This window comes from Tinamus guttatus, unplaced genomic scaffold (genome assembly GCF_059628265.1).
Source record: "Tinamus guttatus ecotype Peru unplaced genomic scaffold, ASM5962826v1 Tinamus_guttatus_pri_ptg000044l, whole genome shotgun sequence".
NCBI lineage: Eukaryota > Metazoa > Chordata > Aves > Tinamiformes > Tinamidae > Tinamus > Tinamus guttatus.
Window position 1 is genome coordinate 2,564,165 of NW_028288578.1, and position 21,697 is coordinate 2,585,861.

The following is a 21,697-nucleotide window of genomic DNA, read 5'->3' on the forward strand; positions in this document are numbered from 1 at the left end:
CTGATTTGTAGGTTTCCTTTTTATTTATAAATTTTCTGAAGAGAATCCGGCTTATCATGATAAAAATGTAATAAACATGTTGGTACTAATTGCATAAATTTGTTTAAATACTGACCAAACTCCTTAAATGAATTTGCCAAAACACACTTTCACCATCTAATAAAATACCACTTGCCATTTATAAGACTGCTCTCTTTTTTTAATAGAAAATAACATTTATTTCTATGAAATGGGAACACAGAATAACCTGTTAGAAACAGCAAGAAGTTTGCTACATTGGAACAAGACAGCAATTTTCTTGCGGATCACAAATGAAGGAGGCTTAATAAACCATCATACACCATTGGCGCCCGGGTCCTACGGACAGTTACAAATATATCTACTTTCCCATGGTATATATATACAGGTCGCAACATTTCTGGGGGCTGGGAAAAAGAAAGGTTTTCCATTTGACAATATATTTAATCTATATGCCGTATAAGTATTACAATGAGCTGTCTAACCTTTAGCTTAATGTTAATACCAAGTTCACCTACGAGTTACATTAATAACTTAGATTTCCATTTTATAACATTATACACTTGCTAGTATACATATATATATATATGTATGAGGGAGGGGAAGTGTGTGTTTGTATGTGTGCCCGCATGTGTGTGTATAAATATATATGGGTCTATATATGTATATATACACACACATACATGCACGTGGCACAATGCATCCAAGATATCCATGCTTATGGCCATAAGCAACAAAGAGTGGCTCATGTCTCGACAATGAAAGTGCACCTTATAACCTCTGCAAGACACCTCCGTCCGCTCCGCTCGGCGCTCCGTGTGGAAGAGGGAGACGGGAAGAGGGGAAGCAACGTGCGTCCGTTGGGCCGTGCCCGAGCAGCCACGGCTCCGCGCCGCCCGGCACCACGCTATTGCTTCTCGGGGGTGTTGTTGACCATGGGCCCGTAGAGGCCGTTGGAGTAGGAGACCTGCTCCTTGTGCACGGCGGAGCGGTCGCGCATGAGGTCGCTGAAGGCGTAGTCCACGGGCGGCCGGAAGCCCAGCGTGGGCATGAGCCCGGCCGTTGAGTAGGGCGTCATGAAGGCGAGTCCGCGGCTGTGCGCCGAGTAGGCCAGGCGCAGCGGGTTGAGTCCCAGGTGGGTGCCCAGCGGGTAGGCGCCGGCCTCGGCGCCGAAGTGCGTGGCGTTGGGCTGCAGGGGCGAGAAGGCCGAGCGGCTGCCCAGGGCGCCGATGGCGGGGGCCATGGCGCCCGCTATCAAGGGCCGGTGGTGGGCGGCTGAGGCGACAGGCGAGGGCGGCAGGCCCGGCAGGGCGCCCTCGCGGGCCCAGGCCTCCTCGGGGCCCTTGTCCGGGCCGCGGTTGTTGAGGATCTGCTCGATGGCCTGCACCACGTCGCCGCCGCAGCCCTGCAGCACCAGCTCGAGCACGCTGCGCTTGTGCGCGGGGAACACGCGCGTCAGGATGTCGATGGGAGTCCGCTGCCGCCCCACGGCCGCCGCCGACGGCTCCTGCTCGTCCTTGTCGGCCTCGGAGCCCGAGTCCGAGCCCAGCGGGCTGATGGAGCCCGGGCTCTCCTCCCCCTCCTTGGCGCCCTTGGACACGGGCGAGCTCAGGAAGGACTCGCCGTCGCCGTTCTCCGAGCCCGAGCCGTGGCGAGCGTCCGGGGAGGAGGTGCCGGGCACGGAGTCGCCGTCCGGCGACAGGGGCTTCCCGCCCGCCTGCTGCGGCGTCACGGCGCGGCTCGGCAGCAGCGTCTTGGGGAACAGCTCGAACTTCTGCATCTTGGCGTCTGCGGGGAAAGAGCCCGTCAGTGCCGCCGCCTGCGCCCCGCGCACGTCCGGGGCGCCCCAGGCAGCGCCGAGACGCGGCCGCGCGGCGCCTTCCCCCGGCCCTGCGGCGGGGCCGCCCCGTCCCAAACCCTCCCCGTCCCCACGCACAGCCAGAGGCCGCCCTGGCCCCGGCTCCTGACGCGGGGGAAGCCGCCCTGTCCCTCCCGTCTCCAGCTCCTGGCAGAAGCCGCTGTCAGGGACCGCCGCGTCCCCGAGTCCGCGCGGTCCCCAATCCTCGCGGGGTTCCCGCGGAGCCACCGCGGCCGCCCCAGCCCCAGCTCCCGCGCCGCGTTCCCCCCCGGCGTTCCCGCCGTTTGCGCCGTACCTGAGGCGCCGGCGCCGCCGTCGCCGCCGGCCCCGGCGCACACGGAGCCGAACACCTCGTAGGCGGGTCGCGGCGGGATGATGCCGTTGGCGGCGGCCAGCGCGAGCCCCTCGGCGGTGCCGTAGAGCAGCTGCAGCTCGCGGGCCTCGTTCTCCTCCTGCGCCTGCTGGCGGCGCAGCGCCACCTGCGCGGCCATGACGCGCTGGCGCTCCGCGATGAGCGTGCACTTGGCGCACATGCAGTCCTTCCAGCGGCAGTAGCGCTTGTGGCCCTTGAGCGCCGACACGACGCCGTGGTTGCGGCAGCGCGCGCACTTGGGCGTCCGCGGGTACTTCTCGGCCGCGCGCAGCAGCAGCGGCGGCGCCCGCAGCAGCCCCCCGGCCACGCTCACGGGCAGCGTGGCCGCCGCCGCCGCCGCGGCCGCCGCCACCGAGCTGGGGGGCACGGGCGGCGGCGCGGCCGGCACGCTGGGCAGCTCCGAGCGCAGCTCCATGGCGAGCGCCTCGTCAAAAAGTAAAGAGCGCGGAGCCCCCGACGGGGCGCTCAGGGACGGAGTGGCACCCTCGGAGTGCAGAGCCGCCCGGGCCCCGACGCCGCCTGGATGGGCGCTCCCCGCTGCCCTGGGCTGCAAGAAGGCTGGAAACGAGGAGAGGGAGAAGGCGGGGAGTTCCCCCTGCTCCGCTCCCGAAAATAATTTTTAAAAAGCAAGGCAAAAAGCGCAGGGCGTCTAGGAAAACGCCAATCTCTCCCGCTGCCCGGGTCACCTCCGGCAGGGCAGCGCCGCGCGCGCCGCCTCCGCTCTCCCGTCCGCGCCCTCGATCTTCCTGCTCCCCGCGGCTACCTGCAGCTCCGCTCCCCCTTTAGTCCCGTCCGCCTCCAGGAGCCGCGCGGCGCCCTCAGCGCGAGCGCAGCGCACTCATCCCGTCCTGCGCGCTCGGAGCGCGCAATCCGCGCGCCGCGCCGCTGCCCCGCGCTGCGCTGCGCGGAGGGGCCGGTAGCGCCGCCGGTAGCGCCGCCGCGCGCGCCGCCACTCGCGCTATTGTTGCGCCCGGCGTTGCCATTAGGCAACATTTGACAACAATGTGGCGCCTGCCATTGGCCAGCGCCGCGCGGCGCCGCTCTGATTGGCCGCCCGCCTGGGCGCGCGCCGGCACCCGCGGACGCGCGCCCGCTGCCGCGCGCGGAGCCCCCGCGCGGGCGCGCGCCCGCGCGGGGGCTCCGCGCGCGGCAGCGGGCGCGCGTCCGCGGGGTGCGCGTGCAAAACCCCCCGCTGCCTCCTCACGATCTGCAAATTTCTTTTTTACCTCCTTTTTTTTTTTAAATTTTTAATCCGGTTGCAACAGTAGTTGCCTGGCCAACTATTTGATTTCCCCCACTCCCCGGGGTGTCTCTTGCCAATAGAGTGGGGGGAAAACATACCGTGGAAAGTGACTGTTCAATTGATGATCTCCCACACCTCTCCCCTTGTTTTGTAGTAGAACCTAATGATGCGTTTTCTTTTTTTTTAATCTTTCTTGCTTGCTTGCTCTTTCCTTTTTTCCTGTTCTTATTTTCTCTCTTTTTTCTCTCTTCATTTTTCTCCTCATATTTTTCCTAGTATTCTTTCTCTCTTTTTTTGTTGTATTATTCATTGTATTTCCTTCCTTCCTTCCTTCCTTCCTTCCTTCCTTCCTTCCTTCCTTCCTTCCTTCCTTCCTTCCTTCCTTCCTTCCTTCCTTCCTTCCTTCCTTCCTTCCTTCCTTCCTTCCTTCCTTCCTTCCTTCCTTCCTTCCTTCCTTCCTTCCTTCCTTCCTTCCTTCCTTCCTTCCTTCCTTCCTTCCTTCTCCTCTTCCTCCTCCATCTCCTTTTCCCTTTCCTCCCCTCCTTCTCTCTCTCTCTCTCTTTCCTCTCCAGGGCTGCAGGGACGTTTCTCCGGCAGTGTCCGGGAGCAGCCTCGCCAGGTGAGTGGGGATCTGGGGGCTCCCTTGCCGCGCACGCGGCCCCTGCGCCCCGCACGGCGCCCGGGTCGCTCGCAACTTGCGCCAACTCGACGCTCAACAGGCTCCCGCTCGCGCTTCCCCGGGGACACGAAGCGGGGGCTGCCGTGGGCGCACCCACGCCCGTCTGCAGCCGTTCGTGGTGTTTAACATTAAACGGCCTGCTTGACGTCACCCGCCCGGCAGGCAGGGGCAGGAGGGGGCAGTTTGGGGCGGCTGGGGGGAAACCGCGGCGGCTCCTTCCCCGACGGCTGCCCCCCCGCCAGGCCCTGCAGCGGCCGGGTCGCTTTTTGAAGTGCGTCTCGCGCGTGTCCTTAACTCCTCGTCCTTAACGCTGCTGAGGGTGCGGGAAACATCCCCTCTCCGCACATTGACGAGGGCTCGGATGCGCTCTCGAGAGCGAGGCGGAACGAAACGCGCCTCGCGCAGCCCCCGCCGCGCGCGCGGGCCCCGGCGGACACGGGCGACACTCGGCTGCGCTCGCGGCCCCTCGGCCTCCTCCGCGCAGCGCAGCGCGGCCGCGCGCCCCGTTCCCCTGGAAAAATATTGCTGGGGGCTGGATTGGGGGCACCTTGAGGCAGCACATCCGAAAGTCCTTGATATTTATTTCTTCCTCCTTTTTCTATTTTCCTTTTTTTATCATTATTTCCACAAAACGAGCTCTTTCTCCTCCGAATTTCTGTGCGCGCAGCTGCCACCTGCTCTTCGAGATTTAGGTGTTATAACACCTTTATTTAATATAGCCGACAAGTCAAAATATCCGCTTTAATTTTATTTGCAAGCTCTAATTTTATTCTCCGGGGAGAATTAATCGGATCGTCTGTTTTAACTGCGAATTCGTATAATTCGATCACAGTAAAGGGAAACGTTTAAAATATTGCTCTGAAAGGGGAGCGGGGAGGGAAAAGGAAAAAAAAAAAAAAAAGCTTTCCCTTCTTTCAGGCACTTTTGTTTGGTTTTGCAGTTTTGCAGGATTTTTTTTTCCTGCAAATACCTTTCCCCGGAGGCAGCCTGCTCACCATGGGCTAGGAGGATTCCCCTGGTTCCCTTGTCTTTCAGCTTCGGTTCAAACTAAAGGGCTGGATTATCATTTCCGTTAGCGGCGTTTTTTAAGCACTCTGTTTTGGAAACAACCATGACGAAAAAGAAAAAAGAAAATAAAAGAAAAAAAAGGAAGAAAAAAAAAGAAGGGGAAAAAAAACAGTAGGGCATCAGCCGCTGAACGGGACGCCGTGATTTTCGTTCCGTTCGTTTGTGATAGCGAGAACGGCCTGTTCGAGTCTCCAGCACCCGAGCAGATAACGCGCGCGGGATCCCCCAGCCCCGCTCCGCGCCTCTCCGCGCGGCCGCTGCCTCTTCTTCCTACTTATTCCAAGTCGGAAGCAGAAGCCCCCTCATCCTAAACACTTACTCATTTATTGCTTTTTTCTTTTTTTTTAAGCAGTCAGCACAGGATCGACGCAGAACTATTTGGTTTTATTCACAATGAATAAATAAATAAATAAATTTAAAGCGACTATTACGAGAACCAGAGACATGTGCTGAGTGCCGAGAACACCTGCCCCACGCCCCCGCCCCCGATACAGCACCCGTTTTCCACGGCTTGCCCCCTTCGTGGCTTTGCAGGGGGCTGCGCCCTGCTGCTCGCCCCCGGCCAGGGCTCCGCACCCGCGGGCGATGCGGGACGCGCTGGGCTGCGCTCCCCTCCCGCAGCTCTGCCTGCTCCTACGCGCTCTAACTGCTGCTGTTTGCTTTGAAAACAGACCCCCCCCCGCCAAAGCCTGCGGCTGCCCCGCTCGCTGCCGAGCTACCCGAACAAGCCGCATTTCGGACCAAACAAAACGCGACTTGGCCGCCACGCAGCCCGCCCCGGGACGGGGCCTTTCTCGTGTACGTGAGGGGGGCGGAGGGGGGCTCTGCCTCGCCCCGACGCCCTCCTACCACATTTCATTTCTCCTGGACGAGGCACAAGAAAATCCTCATCCGCACCTCTGCTCCCGCGTCTTTCTTGCAGGGGGGTGTTTGTTTTGGGAGCCAACACAGTGTCGGGGCCGCCGCCGGTGTCAGTGTGTGCGCCGGGAGCAGGACGAGCCGCGGCCCCCGCGCGGCGACGGCGCCTCCAGCCCCGCCGGGCTCGCCCCGCGGCGGCCCGCGGCTCCTGCACCGCTACTTCGTTTAGAATAACAATAATAGTAAAAACAAAGCACAATCCACACTTGGATTTCTCTCTCCCGCGCCCATGGCTCGCAGTTTAGCTCTCCCGCTAGGTACCTGGCCGCAGGAGAGCGTGACGGCCGCGTTACACGCGGGTCCGCTCCACGTAACGCGCTCCGGGCTCCTTTCCAGCCGCCCCCACCTTCCCCGGGGGCTCGTGTCCCCCCCTCGCTCCCAATCGGGTCACCCCAAGGCTCCCCGGGCCCCGCACGAGTCGGGGAAGGTTCCTGCATCTCCCCCCAATTACGGGAGTAAAATCTTAATTAACGAGAGCGTGGCCATTGGCTGCTATGGAGGGGAGGCCGGCGCGGCAGCCTCGCCGAGAAATATAGTTCTTGATTAGTGTATTTTCATCTCGCTCTTAGCGGAAGACAGTTTGTAAGTAGCTGCTAATGTTAGTGCTCTTTAAGGTTTCAATTGTTCGAGGGGGTTTGCCATTGACTTTTTCATTATTTACCTACTGAATCAAAGTAAGCAAATGCCATCTGTTTCCCTGCTGCTATCATCTTCACTTTTAATTATCCGCCCAGCAGCCTAATAGAGATGATATTAAACTAAATCTTTTTGACATTAAAAGTAATTATCCCCAAACCAATATTACAAGGATGGAAATTACCCTCCTCTCCCCCCCGCCCCCCCAGGAAAAAGGCACATTCCTCCTGGCCCGGGAGGGCTCTTTGGATGCCGTAGCGGGGAAAGGTGGAAGGAGATCCCGTTAACTCGCACTTCCCAAGTGCTGGAAACATTAACTCCATTTCCCCGTTCCCAGTGGGGGAGGAAAAAGAGACACGGAAAAAAAATAGAGATTTGTGGGAGGAAAGCCGGCAAAATCAGGAGATAATCCTGCCGACTGGGTGCTGCGGAGGGACCCGTGGCCCTTCCCGGCGGCTCCTCCGCAGGAGGCTCCGCACCCGCGGCCCCAGCGGGGGCACAGGGCCCAGCCGGCGCTTTACAGAAACAGCATCTCCGTCTTTTCCTTCTTCACGCTACAAACGCGCCGGAGCGGAGCACTGCGCGCCAGGCAGCGGCCCGGGGGGTGCAAGGTCCCAGCGCAGGGGGACGGTCGCTATAACTCGCATCAGAGGGGACAGGGAGGACGGCGAGGGCCCCGGCAGATGGTCGCTCGCCGAGCGGCCTCGCGAAGTCAGTTAAGGCTCCAAACTTCGCCATTTCTCCTCCGACTCGCTTTAATACGAGCCAGAGCCGCGTCCCCGTTTCCTTTAATGCGTGCTAAACTGAGCTAATTTTAATTGCATGTTTCAACTTTGCTAATTAAATAGCGCGGTCTAATTAAAAGTGACTAGGGAACAGTTTTAATTCAACCCCGTACTTTTTTAACAATCCATTATGCAACAAATCCAGGGTAAGCCCTCCCTTAAAAAAAAAAAAAAAAAAAAAAAAAAAAAAAAGCTACAGATGATTGAGTTTTTACACCTTTTTACACGCTCACAATGGGGGGACTTGACCCACCATATGTAGCGGCCGGGCTCTGCCCCCGGCCCCGCCGCCTCCCGGGGCCGCTCCTGCCCGCGACGGCGGAGCGGGATTTGGGGGGAAAAAATCGGGCTCTTTACACGCTTCAGCTCTCCCCCCAAGCGCTCATTAGGTTGTTAACCTCTAGTTCACATGAAAGGGGCATGTGATGAATCCCCGCCCGAACAAATGGGCGCATCCCCCTTCGGGCGCGGAACAAAGCCCTTAAAATAACTGCACAAGAAAAGCCTTTAGTTGTTACTCTAAAATTTCTTTTCTCTGGGAGCTTGTGCCCATCCACACACACACACACAAGCGAGGGGGGAGGGTAAATATACAGACAAAAATCCTCCCCCAGCGCTAGAGCTAGGGGAAAAAAAAAAAGAGAGAGAGAGAGAAAGAGAGGTCTCTGCCTTTGGCACTGATGTCCCCCGCGTTTGTCCAAGTCTCACGCTAGAGCTTCCCAAGGGAGGACAACGAAATCTTAATCGCTTTAACGGAGCGGGGCGGGTAGAGGCCCCGCGTACCCCGCACGGAGGAAGCCGCGGCCCGTCCCGACCCGTGTCCCTGTCACCAGCCACTTCGGACAGGGAGGCTCGGGGATGTCGCGGCTCCGGGCTCCCCCCGCGGCCGCGCTCACCTTTAGGGCAGCGCTGCCGCGCGCTCCTATAGAGTAAGGCGCTTATGGCTAATTGAGGCCGGCCGGGCAGGGCAGCGAGGGGAGAGCCCGCATTCCCGCAGCTATTGTACGAATTTTAGGCTCTTTAAGACCATTCCTTTTCTCTCCCTCCTTCTCTCTCTCTCTTTTTATTTCCCAGCCCCTCGGGCACGGATTAAAGCGACAGACAATTTTCCCTTCGCACCTTATTGATGGCTAAATGCAGCCGGCGATAAAGTGCCGAGGGCGGGCGCGGGAGCTCGGCCCCGCGCTGCCCCCGACTCCGCTCCTGTCACCTCGCAGGTGGCTGGGGCACAGCCAGGGCTGCGGCGACAGCGAGCGCGGAAAAACGGCGCTTTTCACGGCGTCCGAAACCCCCCGAGGCCGGGGCTGCGCGGGCGCGCAGGTAAAAGCGGGGCCGGCGCTCCCGAGCCGGGAGGACTCGCGAAAGCGCCGCTAATTTAACGGGGCACTGCGAGAGGTTCATTAAAAAAATAAAAAGGGGGGCTCTTGTCAGCTCTCTAACGATCCGAGAGCTTTTTAATTATATTTTATATTCCTCTGCCCGGCTCCTAACTTCAAACACATGGCAGAAAAGGATTTGCTGTTTTTTTGCTTTGTTTTGTTTCAGGTAAAACCTAATAATTAAAATTCAGACCCCGTCCCATGCATCTGCTTCGCCTTTGCCAAATGAATTGAAGGGAGAGAGAAAAGCGATTTCATTGAGATCACAGATGGGGTGCAGGTTTTTGGAAGAAATTTGAGAAACACCATTGTCCAGAAGCAAAACTCTATGCCTCGCCCCACAAAGGGGGCTGCTTTAAGCCCCTCAACTTCTATGGGGCTTGTTTTTTAAACTTTAAGTGTGCCGCACAATAAGCTGCCACCAAAATGTCACAACCGCTCTGATTCCAAGTGTGTCTCGCTGAAAAAAAAAAAAAAAAAAAAAAAGCGGAAAAAAATGGGAGCAAAGGGAACGCGCGGAATTGAAACCCCGCGAGGCGATGCCCCAATCCGGCCAAGGCGCCCTGCCCGGCTCGCGTTTGGGATACGAGACCGTTTCAGGAGGCGAAAGCAGAACATGAAGCCTTTTTATTTTTAATTCGTGATCGCGACAGCTCCGGGCAGCTCTGCCCGAGGATCCCCCCTCTCCTCCTCGCCCTAGGAGCTCAGGAGCTTAACGATCCTTCCGGAATGCCATGGATAAACACAACCTGTGCCGGGAAAGAGTCATAGTGGGGGTGTTTGTAGAAAACAACATTTATTTATTTTTAGAATTAACAGGCGTTGTTTAATTGCCCCCTCACGCCAATGCAGACGTGGCCGGAGCGGTTAAGGTCAGTTTGGCAGCAGCCCTCCCTCCTCAATACGTTTTGAGGTCGAAATGGAAAGGAAATGGGGCATAAAGGTTTTTTGCTTGTTTGTTTTTTTATCATCCCTATTCAGATAAGATATTAAAGCTGAACGGCAGCTGGCGGCAGCTCCTAGCCCCGTGTTAATCGATATAAAATAATAACAATAAATGCAGTAGCAGCAGGGCACAGAAATGCCGTTGCAATAAGGAGCATCGGGCCGCGGGCCTCGCTGTGGACGACGCTTCCCTTGGGCACATGCTTCACTTTTAAGGGCGAGCGGGTGGAAAAGCAGGAGGAGGGAGAAACGAGTCCCCCGGTGCCGAGGAGCAGCTCGGGGCGAGCGCAGCCCCCCCGAGGTCGCCGCTTGCCGCAGGGCTCCCCAGGGTGCGAGCGGCTGCTCGGGCCTAGCAGACGCCTTCGCTCCTCGCGCTTTCCCGCCCGCCCTTACTCGCTTCCTTCGCCCTTTCCAGAAGGAGCGGGCCATGGCGGAGGTGCAAGACGCGCTTTACCCGCCTCCGCCGCGCTTCCTCACCTGGCAGGTCCGCACTGGGGGGCTGAAGGAAGGGCCCCGCGGCGGAGAGGGCTGCTCCCGCCGCCGCCATCTTCTCAGAGCCGCAGCCCCGCGCTCCACAGCAGGCGGCGCCATTTTCCCGCTCGGCGCCTTCGCGAGGCGACATGGCTTCCCCGCGGAGGCGGGCGGGAAGGCGCTGTGAGGAGCTGCCCAGCGGGGTCCCCGCTCCTCACAGCAGCGCCATGACCGGCCGTCGGCCCCGTGCCACCCTCGAGCGGCCGCTGAGCGCCGCTACCGGGGCTGAGGGCGCCAGGCGCACGAAAGCACCTGCTCCCGCCATCTTGTTTGTTCGTCACCATTTACTCCCCGCTGTCAGCAGCGCGACGGTTAAAAAGCAAACAAAAAACTGGAGGTAACATTTTCTTTCCTTCTTTCCTTGGTGAATTTAAGCCTTTGGCTGTTAAGAATATCTGGTATTAGCCACCTCTCCTCGCCTGCCCAAGAAAGGAAAGTCCTGACTTAGTTTTGAGGCGCATAGAGAAAGCTTTGGGAGAAGTGATAATGAAAATGCCAGGCAAGTGACAGTGATTGCTCACAATGAAAATAGTTTTGCTAATAGCAGCTGAAATGGAAAAAAAAATGTAGTTGACGGCTGCAGGTTAGGAACAACACAAAAGGTGTTGGCTGAAGGAGTTCAAACCATGAAAAAAACATTTTTTTTTTTCAGGTAAAAATTACAGTCTTCCACTAGGCACTCTACTGACTTATGGTTACCCAAGACAGTTGAATTTATGAGACATTGAACAATGTTATTGACATGTGAAAAGAATGGAAAATAGATGCACCTAAAACACAAATAAATCCAAGGCAGGGAAAACGTAGAAATAAAGGATTGAGCTATGATTCTTTGTTTCTCTCAGTTGGTTCATGTTTATCCCATTTAACTTTTACTGAATAAAAAGCATCATCTTTAGTAATAGTTTAAACTGTTACAAAGTGTTGGGGGTATAAAACTATCAGAAGGAAATGCCTATAAGCCATGAGGAAGCTTTAAGTCATACAACGCAAACTAGGAACCTGCGTGGTGAGAAAGGCTACTTACTGGAAAAACACTGTGTTTTGTCAGAAAGAAGCCTTCACCATAGCAATCACAAGATCCACAGCCGTGAGCCCCTCCAAAGGGAGAAAAGTTGATAACCTGTTAAAATCCAATATGTGTAACTTCTACTCTATCATTTTGGACAGAAAAAAAACAGGAAAATTAAGGTGACAGCTGGGGCTATGATAAGCATGGAAGTTCTATCTATATACTTTGATCAACAGCAGATAAATTCAAGATCAGATTATCTTCTGCTGGGTTCTGTAGCCCTTCTCATTGCATTTGGATAAACCCATTAAAATATCTCTGTGCTCTGTAATTCTGGTGAGCCTGCCAGTCCCCTTCAGCTTTGCATGCCATGCATTGGCTCCCTCGGCGCAATTCTGCCGTCAGAAAATACCCAGGTCACAGTGCTGTTCAGGTGCACTCTCTATAGAATGTTATTTTTGTTTGCCAATAAGTAACACCAGGAGCACAGGGATATGGTTCTGAAGAAACCGAGGGGATTATGATAAGGTGCAACACTGCAAAATACGATAGGGATACCAACGTTACATCATCACCGAAACGCTGTCAATGAGCAATTACTGTGCTTCATTCAATATGTGTTTTTTGTTGCTGTTGTTTGCTTGTGTTTTTTTGTAAACCCAGTTTTCATTACATAATGTACAATTACATGCTTGAAAACTTGAGTACTTCTGTAAATGTCTTTATGCTCAGAACAAATGAGGAGGAAAACTTGTTGCTTTCGGCTTGTGGAAAATACTGAAGAGCCTGCAGACTGTGAGAGCATTTTACAGAGCCCCTTGTCATGGATTAAAAGCCACTTCATTATTAATACCTTTAAATCATTCAAAAGTAAACTCTTTTTTTTTTCTTTTGTCCTTTTTTTTGATGATTCATTTTGAGGCCAGCACCTCACTAGGCATTTTTTCCCTGAGAGAACATGTCAAGAATTAATCATTCATGTTTAGACTAACATTACAGTGGGTCTATGTTTAAGTATAATTGTTCAAGTATAATTTCCTAATGTATGGATAACATTATCTTATGAGAACTGGGCCTCTTTTTAATTATTAGTAACTTTATTTTACCTCTTATAATTTGTCTTTTTAGTTGAAAGGACGTAACATTTTTCTGCAGCATTTAAGCAGTGATGTATAATATTACATAGGAAGACTGTGCAGAGTATATGAAGCCTTCAGTCAGGCCAATTCAGTGTTTACAATCATATGATCCCTCACTGCTTTACTGGTAATTATTGGTCATTTCTCTTAGTGGTATGTAAATTACCTGGAAGTCCATTTTCTGTTTAAAGAAGTGTAGGTAAAAACTGAGACCCCTGAAGTAAAAATAAATACGTAAATGAAACACATACGGCACTTTCTAAGCAATCAAGTTCACTCTTTTCTTGGAAGGTCAATTCCTTGCTGTAAGATTTTCATATAGTTAGAAAAATCTTCATCTTTACTCCCACCATTTTAAAGATAATATAACCATTTGTAGGAAGAAGGAATCCATCAGAAGCAAAAAAATTAAATGAAAAAGATCACACCTAAGTTAATTATATTTTCATAACAACAATTTATTGTTTAGGGCAACTTTTTGACAATTTTTAATTTCCATTGTATTTCTTTTATACTACTTTGTCTTTTTTTTGCCGTGCTTTTCATTTATGAGCTTCATCCTTACCCTGCTGGGAACAGCTCCTTTTCACCAACCCAGCAGTGCATAGGTGCCATGAAATTAGTTTAATTGGTCTCCTAAGGATTCAGCCTCCTTATGGGCAATGATGTTACTCCAGGGTGATATAAAGGCACCTCTTAACACCGTACAGGGGGCATCACTTGAGCACAGGGCAGTTGGTTTTGCCCTACTCTATAGGGGCTGAACCCAGCGAGTCCTAAAGCAGCCATCAAAGAGTCCCCAGGCCATGGAATCCGGTTGTGTTACTGTAACTCCTTTGGGCTTACAATTATATCTTTAATTATAGCTTTATACCTATTTGTAGTATTTTTCTACTGGTAGAAAGTAGGGGCATCAGATCATGGAACACCACTGTGATTTATCTTGAAGAGCCAAGATATTTTCACAGGATGAAAGGAATTGGTTTGAGTCTAGGAGAATGGGAGCTGGACAAAGGCTAACGGGAGCTAGGGGGGTTCAAAAAGCAAAACTAGGAATTCTCAAAGGGTATCAGAAACTACTTACATTGAATATTGCATTTCTACTTGATAAGTACTGAGTGTGCTTAACGATGAGGAACAAATAATAATAAAAAAAGCAGTCAGTCTGAAAAAAATATATATGAAAACATCTAAAAATACAGAGCACAGTGAGAGAATTCTGTAGCTATCAAAATAACATCCAGAGGGCTAAACTGCACATTTGCTTTGAAATTGCCCGTAAGATGAAAGGAGTATGTTGTATCTGCTAGAGTGTCTTCTAAGAGTTCATTAATGCTGTTGGTGCATATGCAGAAAACCTCTTTATATCTGACTACACAACGCTGCTAAGCCAGAACTTAAAATACATTAAACAACTTGACAAGGAACTCTAACAGTGAGAGTCTGAGTTCTTTTTTTGTCATTACATACTGTAGGATACTGCAACATGCTATTTATTAGTATTCACTTTTTCTAAGATCATAAAACAATGAAAGCATTTTCAATATCTAATTGTGCTCTGTAATTCCTAGATTATATACAAATTCTAAAAAACTGTAGATTTTTTTTTTAATCAGATCATCATCATAATTTATAGCATCCATCTGCAGATATGAGTTTATAATTGTGATCCAAAAAACCCTTATTTTTGCCACTGTATTTTGGAAATACTTACTTTTCCTTACACAAGCAAAAGACCTAATTAATCATGGCATCTAAAACAGACATACAGACCCAAGCAAACCAAAAATGTTTCTATGTACATATTAAAATAACTTTTTTTTTTTTTAAGGGAGTCTGAAATTAAAGTGGCAGGTTTCAAATGACGACACATCAGGGATCTTGGTAAATTCCAAAAAAGCATGAACACGAACAGGGTGCTGTAGTAATAAGCTATAAAATACATACTAATGATAGTAATGTGAATGAGGGCTGTGACTGCATGTTGAATAAAGCTTACAAGGCAACAAATTAGTCAACTGTAAACAGAAGTACTACCCTCACTATACATGAGATTTTATGTCTAAAGAGGAAGAGTGTAATAATTAAGGCCAATGATTGATTGAAAACACAACTAAGAAATTATAAGGAAGATTAGTAAAACTGTGAAAACAGACAAAAAAACCCCACACCCCATGGCCATGAGGGACACTCGTTACCTTCGCAGATGGACTATGTCTGATCAAGAAGTGCAGAAGAAGATACATTTTTAGATGACCTAAATGACTGTTTCTTAATACAGCAAGCTGGGAAGTCACAGCAGGGGAAACGAAGCCTTAATTTATTTTTCCATGGGGCTGTACCTGATTCACAGTCAAGACACATTTCATGGTAGAGTAGGACACATTTGAACTCAGTAACCTGAACCTAAAGTTATTCTCCATAGTAGCATTTATCTTTAAAAAGAAAACCACATAAACAGGAAGATACTAAAGGGAAATTGTCACAGTTACAAGAATAAGATCCTAATCAAAACTGTATTTGAAGATAATGTGTTAGATACTCAGAGCACCTACGTATTTTATTTTAGAAAGACTTCAGAAGGCCCACCAGGAATCAAGTCAAAATAACTAGCACATTAAGGGGTGAAAGGGAATGATAAATGAGGAAAACAGAAAAGAACATGACTCTGCAAAGTTACCTACTGCAAGACACAAAACCAAACCAAAACGACTAGCAGACTTTGAGAAAAAATGCCAAAAGTGTAAAACAAAATTAAAAATATGAGATACAGGGAGCCAGCTAGAAAGATAATTGCACCAGTACACAGCAGGGTGTAAAACAAATGTTTGATAATGCCATTTGCAGGAAAAACCAAGCTAGTTGTTTGCAGTAAGGTTTACTACAGCAGAAATATCTTTTCTTGTGGGAAAAAAAGAAAAGGAGTAACACTCACAGATTGATAACTGGAAGCAGTAAGGAGCAGTTTTCATGGCAAAAAGGATTAACAGCAGTGAACCCAGGGATCTGTGCATGTGTTATTCAATGTGCTCATAAGTTATCTGGGAGAAGACAGTGATGTGATTATCAGTGAATGATACAACATGATTCAAGGTGACCAAATCAAACATGACTAGCAATGAACTAGGAAGACTCGCAACAGAATGGGAAAAAAGAGCAAATGAGACTCATTGGTAATAGGTACAAAATAATGATCGTGTTGAGCAGTAGTTCTGTGAGCACAAGAACTAACGAATCCAAACTACCGGGTGGTTTATTTCCAGCAGTTGAGTGACATTTTAATTGAATTATATTAAGGCTGCAGTGTGACTTCAGTCTTTACTACAAATAAAAGAATCCACAGAGAAAAGCCCCGACTAAAGAGCGAATTCTCTGGTACCTAATGAGACCCAAATCCCAGCACTCCTCCTGCAGGTCGGGTACCTGCGCGGCGCTCGCAGGTGCGTTCCCAACGCCCGTAGGAGGCAAGTGCACAGCGGGCCTTGCCCCATGGAGTCTGCTCAGGCTGGTTCCTGGTTTTTGGAAGTTTGGACTGCCAATTTTCACAAAACACATGGAAGCTTTAGATAACAAGACCTTTATGCTGCTTGTTAAATTTGCTTGTAATTCAAGTTATGACTACAAAATTTAAATGTAAAAACTTAACAGGCAGTCTGTGGAAACCTTGCCCATCGGGAAGCGGATGGATGCTACAAATGGGATCTGTCCTCAATCAGCTGTTATCACAGAGGAAGAGGCATTCGAGGCTTCTCACATATTTCAGCTAGAAGGCTCAGCAGTAACCAGAGGCAAACGGGCTATCATAAGGTTACTGCTGTTGCCTTCTCTTTTATACAAGTACAGTAAGAAAATGTAACTAGGGTGCATAAACAATATTCTGTCTCTCCTCCTACAGCTCTTGTCTCAAAAGACCAAATGGCAGCGACGAACAGTCTGTGGAAGAGGCTGGATGCCTTTCCCAGGTGAGCTCTCCATCACTGGCCTGAAGAATCAGCTCTTTTGCTTGTATGTTCCCTCTGAATGAGCTTTAAAAAGGCAGTCCTTTGGCAGTCAAACAGCTTTGACAGCAGAGGGAGAGTATACACACTGAAAACAGCCTATACACTAGCAATTTTAAGGGAATCTTCTGAAGAGCCTGGGATTTGGGTCTGGTTCTCCTCAGGCCCATACTACTGACTAGATGGGAACATGCCTGTGCAAACGAGAGACCTGGGATACAACCACCATCCCTGGTTTGAAAGAAACCGGTATTCTGTGCGGAGCCAAAATGTGGGAAGGAAGGATTGGATGCTTACCTTGATGGGAGAGCTCAGTGCCAGGAATGTGGGGCAGAGGAAGGCGTCCCTTGCTACCGTGGAGTCGGAAGCCTTGGCTCCAGTGAGGAACAGTGTAAGCCAGACATCGGCATCTCTAACAATTCCTGCTCACTAGCCTAAGCAGTTTCTGGTTTTGCCTATTAATGCTCTTCACATGTATTCCAAGGGGGTTACTTTGATTTTTCGTTACTTTTTTTTTTTTTTTGGATTGATGCAGATCCCATTCTAAAGCACTTAAACCTTCCTGTGCATTATTTAGGGGGTCTGAACATGAGGCTCAGATAATTAAAGTTCTTCAGTCATTCCATGGATCTGGGTCATGTGGTTTTGGTTTTATGATTTTGTTTTTCTCCACAGATGGAGGAGTGAAATCATATCACCTTTTAGTAGAAATATTCTTGCAACTGAACATTTATTTCAAGTTTCTAATGTCACTGAGCAGGTACAATTACGAAAGCCAAAGTCCTCTGCTACATTAAAAAGAATTAACCAAACCTCCAACACAGCTTCATTAAAAACACCCTAAGCACTCCCACTAAATTTAAGAGCACCTATGCTGAGAACACAGAGCAAACACTTGTGTTTTGCATATTCTCTAGTGTTGATTTTGAACACCAGTGTCCATGGTAGGAACTTGCGTCGAGAGCTGCAGTCCAGCCTTCACCATCATGTTCTGAAGGGCAGTAACGAGAGCCAACATTATCATATGGGATTCCCTTCATTAACAGTAATTCCTTAAGGTTTCATACTAATGCATTAATCACATCAACGATAAGCCATTAATACGAGGAACCTGAAGATAAAAATGTAGAATTGTGGATATGCTCTGTAGTAACATTGCTATAGTTTTACAGTAATATTAAATAACAAAGTTAGTCCATATAATGGCTAGAGGATTAATCATATCAGCAGAGCATATGAGGTGACCACTATTATGGTTGGTTTAGGATAGCAAAAAACCATGGCCCGGAATATTAATATTCTTACACAGAAACTGGTTTGCACTGGGCACCTCACTCAGAAAGGTGAGTCTAGATGGTTGCTGCTTGAAACCAGGCCTGAGGTATTTAAGGACCAGAGTCATGAATATTTTTATTTAAATAGACTGGATACACTTACGTTGTGGCAGAAAGATCATTATATACTGATCTTAGTATCTTTATATCAGAGGGCAGTAGTTCCACCACTTCAAACACTTCCAGTTAATTATCACCAGAACATTTTGATATTGACAGCGTATTTTGCGATATGAACAAAAATGGGGAAAAGAAACAAACACAAAGGTTAGGGGAAAAAAAAAAAGGGCCAAACAAATCCTGGGAGCACTGACTTCAACAGCTTCAACAAATACTCAAGCCACATTTAATAACTTTATGAAACTAGTATCAAAGTAAAGAATATATAGTCAAAATACAGAAGAGAAAACAGCCTGATGAGATCAAACAAAAGTTAAACAGAACAGATTAAATATAAAAAAAAGTTAGCTGAAAGGTCGCTTTGCTATGTGTAGCAATAGTTCAGCAACTCATTTCCTCAATAGCCAGCTTAAAAGGAAGAGCTAATCTGGAAAAAGGAAAAAAAGGATACGCATCACTTGAAAATCCTGCTGTATGTGTTACTGTGATTGCTTGTAGAACCAGTGTCACCCCAATTTGCAGCCTATGTTAATTTCTGATTTAATAAACAGTGGATTTATTCTGCAAGAATACAAAAGTTGAGAATGAAGTATCTGCATTCAGCTTTCCATTACAAGTACATTTACCTTCCTATTGGCTATTAATTTTTTTTTTGTGAACTGCAAATGATTAGGATTTGTTTACACTTCAAAACCTTTTGTTTATCATAGATACATCACTTCTAAAAGTGTTTGATGTAGCATTCACTAATTACAGAATTACAAAAGGTAGAATAAGGCTTTCCCCACTCAGAAATTTGCTTTTTTGGTAAAGGTAACAATATATCTGCTTCACTAACACCCTAATAATAGGCATACATTTAATTTTATATCAATGCCCTTCTGAGGGGGAAAAAAAAGACTAAAAGATGTGTGCAATTGGTTTTTGCTTAGTATAAAATTTTCAAATGCGAATTCATTTTGCTACAATAAACACTATGAATTACATATAAACATATGTGGAAAACAACGTGCCAGGCTTTACAACGAAAAGTTTGATTAGCAGATGACGATTCTGTAGTGCTACTGTGCACTATACAGCAAGCCCAGAGGATAAAAAATAACAAAAACAAAAAACCCGAAGTTGCTTTGATGCAGGCTTGGCATCAAGTGTACTTTATGGCCTTCGATTCAGCATGCTCTTTCTATCATTAAGCTACTTTAAGTACCAGGTTTTTCCACATCAGATAGCATGTCGCTGGTGCATACATTTCAGACAACAGAACTAGGATTTCTTTAATTTGAGACGGGTTCAGTAATCTGTTGTAAAAGGTCCAAAGTGTGCAATAATAAGGCAGATTTCTTATTACACCATCTCTTCAGATGCTCATTGTTTGATGAAACAAACAAGGTGCTTTGAAACAGCAGAGTAATAGGATACAAACGAGTGTCAGAATGAAGGAAGAAATGCTAAAATGGGAACAGCCATTTCTTCCACAATGAGAAATAAAGAACTTTTGTATCTGGTGCTTGAAAGGTTTTTAACAGCTGATATTCAATATCAGCTGATTCCTGAAGTATTGGCAAGATACCAGGTTTCTGGTACTGGCCATTTGTAATGTTATTTAAATATTCACATCATGCAATAAGCAGTTTCACATACTGCAATGTAATGGAAAATACTTCCTAAACTGAATCAGAACTGAGACCCAATGCAGAACCAGTAAATAAATATCTTGCATATATGTCAAACTATATTCTTCAAACAAAACCTTACATCTTATCGAAGAAGTCAGAAAGTACTAAGAAAAAGTATATGCTTTCTACTATAATACTGTTAAATTTCCATGGCTGAGAATGTCCTGTTAATTTTTTTCTGCCTTTTTAAATTAGGTGAGTAGAAATTCAAGCACAGAAATAAAATGCATATATAGGAGAGCACTGGCTCAGCGACATATCAAATATACAGCATCCTAGTGTCAAAAGTACAGGCAGAAATGTCCAAGATTTCTTGGTGCAAAAGGGGGCATTTGAGGAGTAAAAATTCTACTTAACAATCACTCACGTTTTAACAGTGCATTAATTATAACAAAAGCTGGATGGTAAGTGAGCAACAGAGTCATAATGTTCAGTGTTCATAGCAGAATTTTATCCTCTGCTCATTTAAACGAGGTTGGAAACATACACTCATGGATGTGAAACTTTACGTAGCTATGTTTTTTTTTTTTCAGTTTTTCAGGATTCTTGCAAGAGGCCAAGTTGTGACACTGAATTGAGTTAGACGATAGTACAGGGTGGTTTTGAAAGAAGCCTTCCTCCCAGTCCCGTGCCTCTGGTTTGTCAAAGGGGATTAGTCCTACAATCTTGTTTCATCTATTCTTTTGCCTCTAGGAAAAGGGTTTCTTGAGGATACAGTTTTACCTCCAGTAATGATTTATTTGGATCCAGCTGGGTCACCTGTAAACAGAGAAGCAAAAAGACATGTAGACTCTGTTTGAACTGTGCATTTTCAGAACACAAATTTGCACCGTGGAGGTATTTTCAGTACCTCGCATCAGTGATACTTTAAATTTGGAGCATTCTTAGTACCCGAATGATGAACTAGATCTCCCTCCCCCTCATATTTTGTATATTGTATTTTAAATATATTCCATTCTGTCCATTACATTAATTCCAAGGAAAGACCATTTTTCTTACATAAAATAAAGTATGAATATATCTGTTTTGTCAAAGTCAAGATCATCTGGAAAGAGATACAGGAACACAGGAGCTAAGATGAATAATAAAACTAGTCCCACAAGTATGCTAAAATTTCCACCAAGCTGACAGTGCAAGTAGCATAGTCCATTATCGGTCATCTAAAAGAGGCCAGGATAGCACAAAACTGCACACCTTTATTTCTTGGGTTATTTTCTGTCACACTAATGAGGAGAACTGGGCTGAGACATCACCATATGTACTATGTATGTATATATCACCTCTCTCTTCCTGTACACGTGTGATCTGCTATGGCATGACTGTTTCCTGGCATCCCCACTTCTCCTCACCCTCCTCCGTGGGGGTGTTTAGGCAGCCGCCCGTGCAGACGGGCTCCCAGCAGAACCCCAGCAAGAATTAAACACACTTGGAAGATGCACGTGCACCCTCTGCTCCGTTATCACCAAAACTCTCCAGCACTCGGATCACAGGCCAGAGCCTGTGAGCTGCTGGGCCTCTTCCCCTGCCCCGGGCTTGCAGTAAGGCATGAGAGCAATCCCCAGCAAGGAACTGCCCAGTTCCTTCTGTTTGGAAGCTACGCTGCTGCCTATAGGTTAAGTATCTACTATTAAAGTCAAATTTACCACTAAATATTACCTAATATAATTACTTATATAGTCAAAACAATGAAGCGGAGTCTTACTTTCCTTCAACTACTGCAAGGCTTCATATACAGATCTGAAAATTACCTGTTTTCATCTTACCACCTTCTGAAATATTTCATTCCTGTGTTTTAATTTGCGTGAATTTCTTTTGCTATGTAAACGCATTAATTATAGGAAAATTGCTGGTGACTATGACATTAGTTTTGTGCTGTAAATATAAATGCAAATCTGTATGATAAACATTTTATTAGAGAGAAATTTGTTTTACCTGTGACATCATCATGCCACTGCCTTTTTTTTTTTTGGTAAAAAAAAATATAA

The 21,697-nt window shown here is 48.1% G+C and overlaps 2 protein-coding genes across 3 annotated transcripts in view; both read right to left on the bottom strand.

The window, feature by feature from the left end:
• Positions 1 to 925: 925 nt before the first annotated feature.
• On the bottom strand, positions 926 to 2,664 carry DMRTA2 (DMRT like family A2). Its single transcript, XM_088536358.1, has 2 exons — positions 2,172 to 2,664; positions 926 to 1,806 (listed from the first exon to the last, which is right to left on the bottom strand). The coding sequence occupies exons 1-2, from the start codon at positions 2,662 to 2,664 to the stop codon at positions 926 to 928; spliced, it is 1,374 nt and encodes a 457-aa protein (XP_088392484.1).
• Positions 2,665 to 18,209: 15,545 nt separating this feature from the next.
• FAF1 (Fas associated factor 1) overlaps positions 18,210 to 21,697 on the bottom strand; it is a 142,603-nt gene continuing 139,115 nt past the window's right edge. For both annotated transcript variants that reach the window (XM_088536681.1, XM_088536685.1), the window contains exon 19: positions 18,210 to 20,471. In XM_088536681.1, coding sequence (XP_088392807.1) covers positions 20,388 to 20,471 — 84 coding nt within the window. In that variant the 3' untranslated portion in view covers positions 18,210 to 20,387. The remainder of the gene's footprint in view (positions 20,472 to 21,697) is intronic.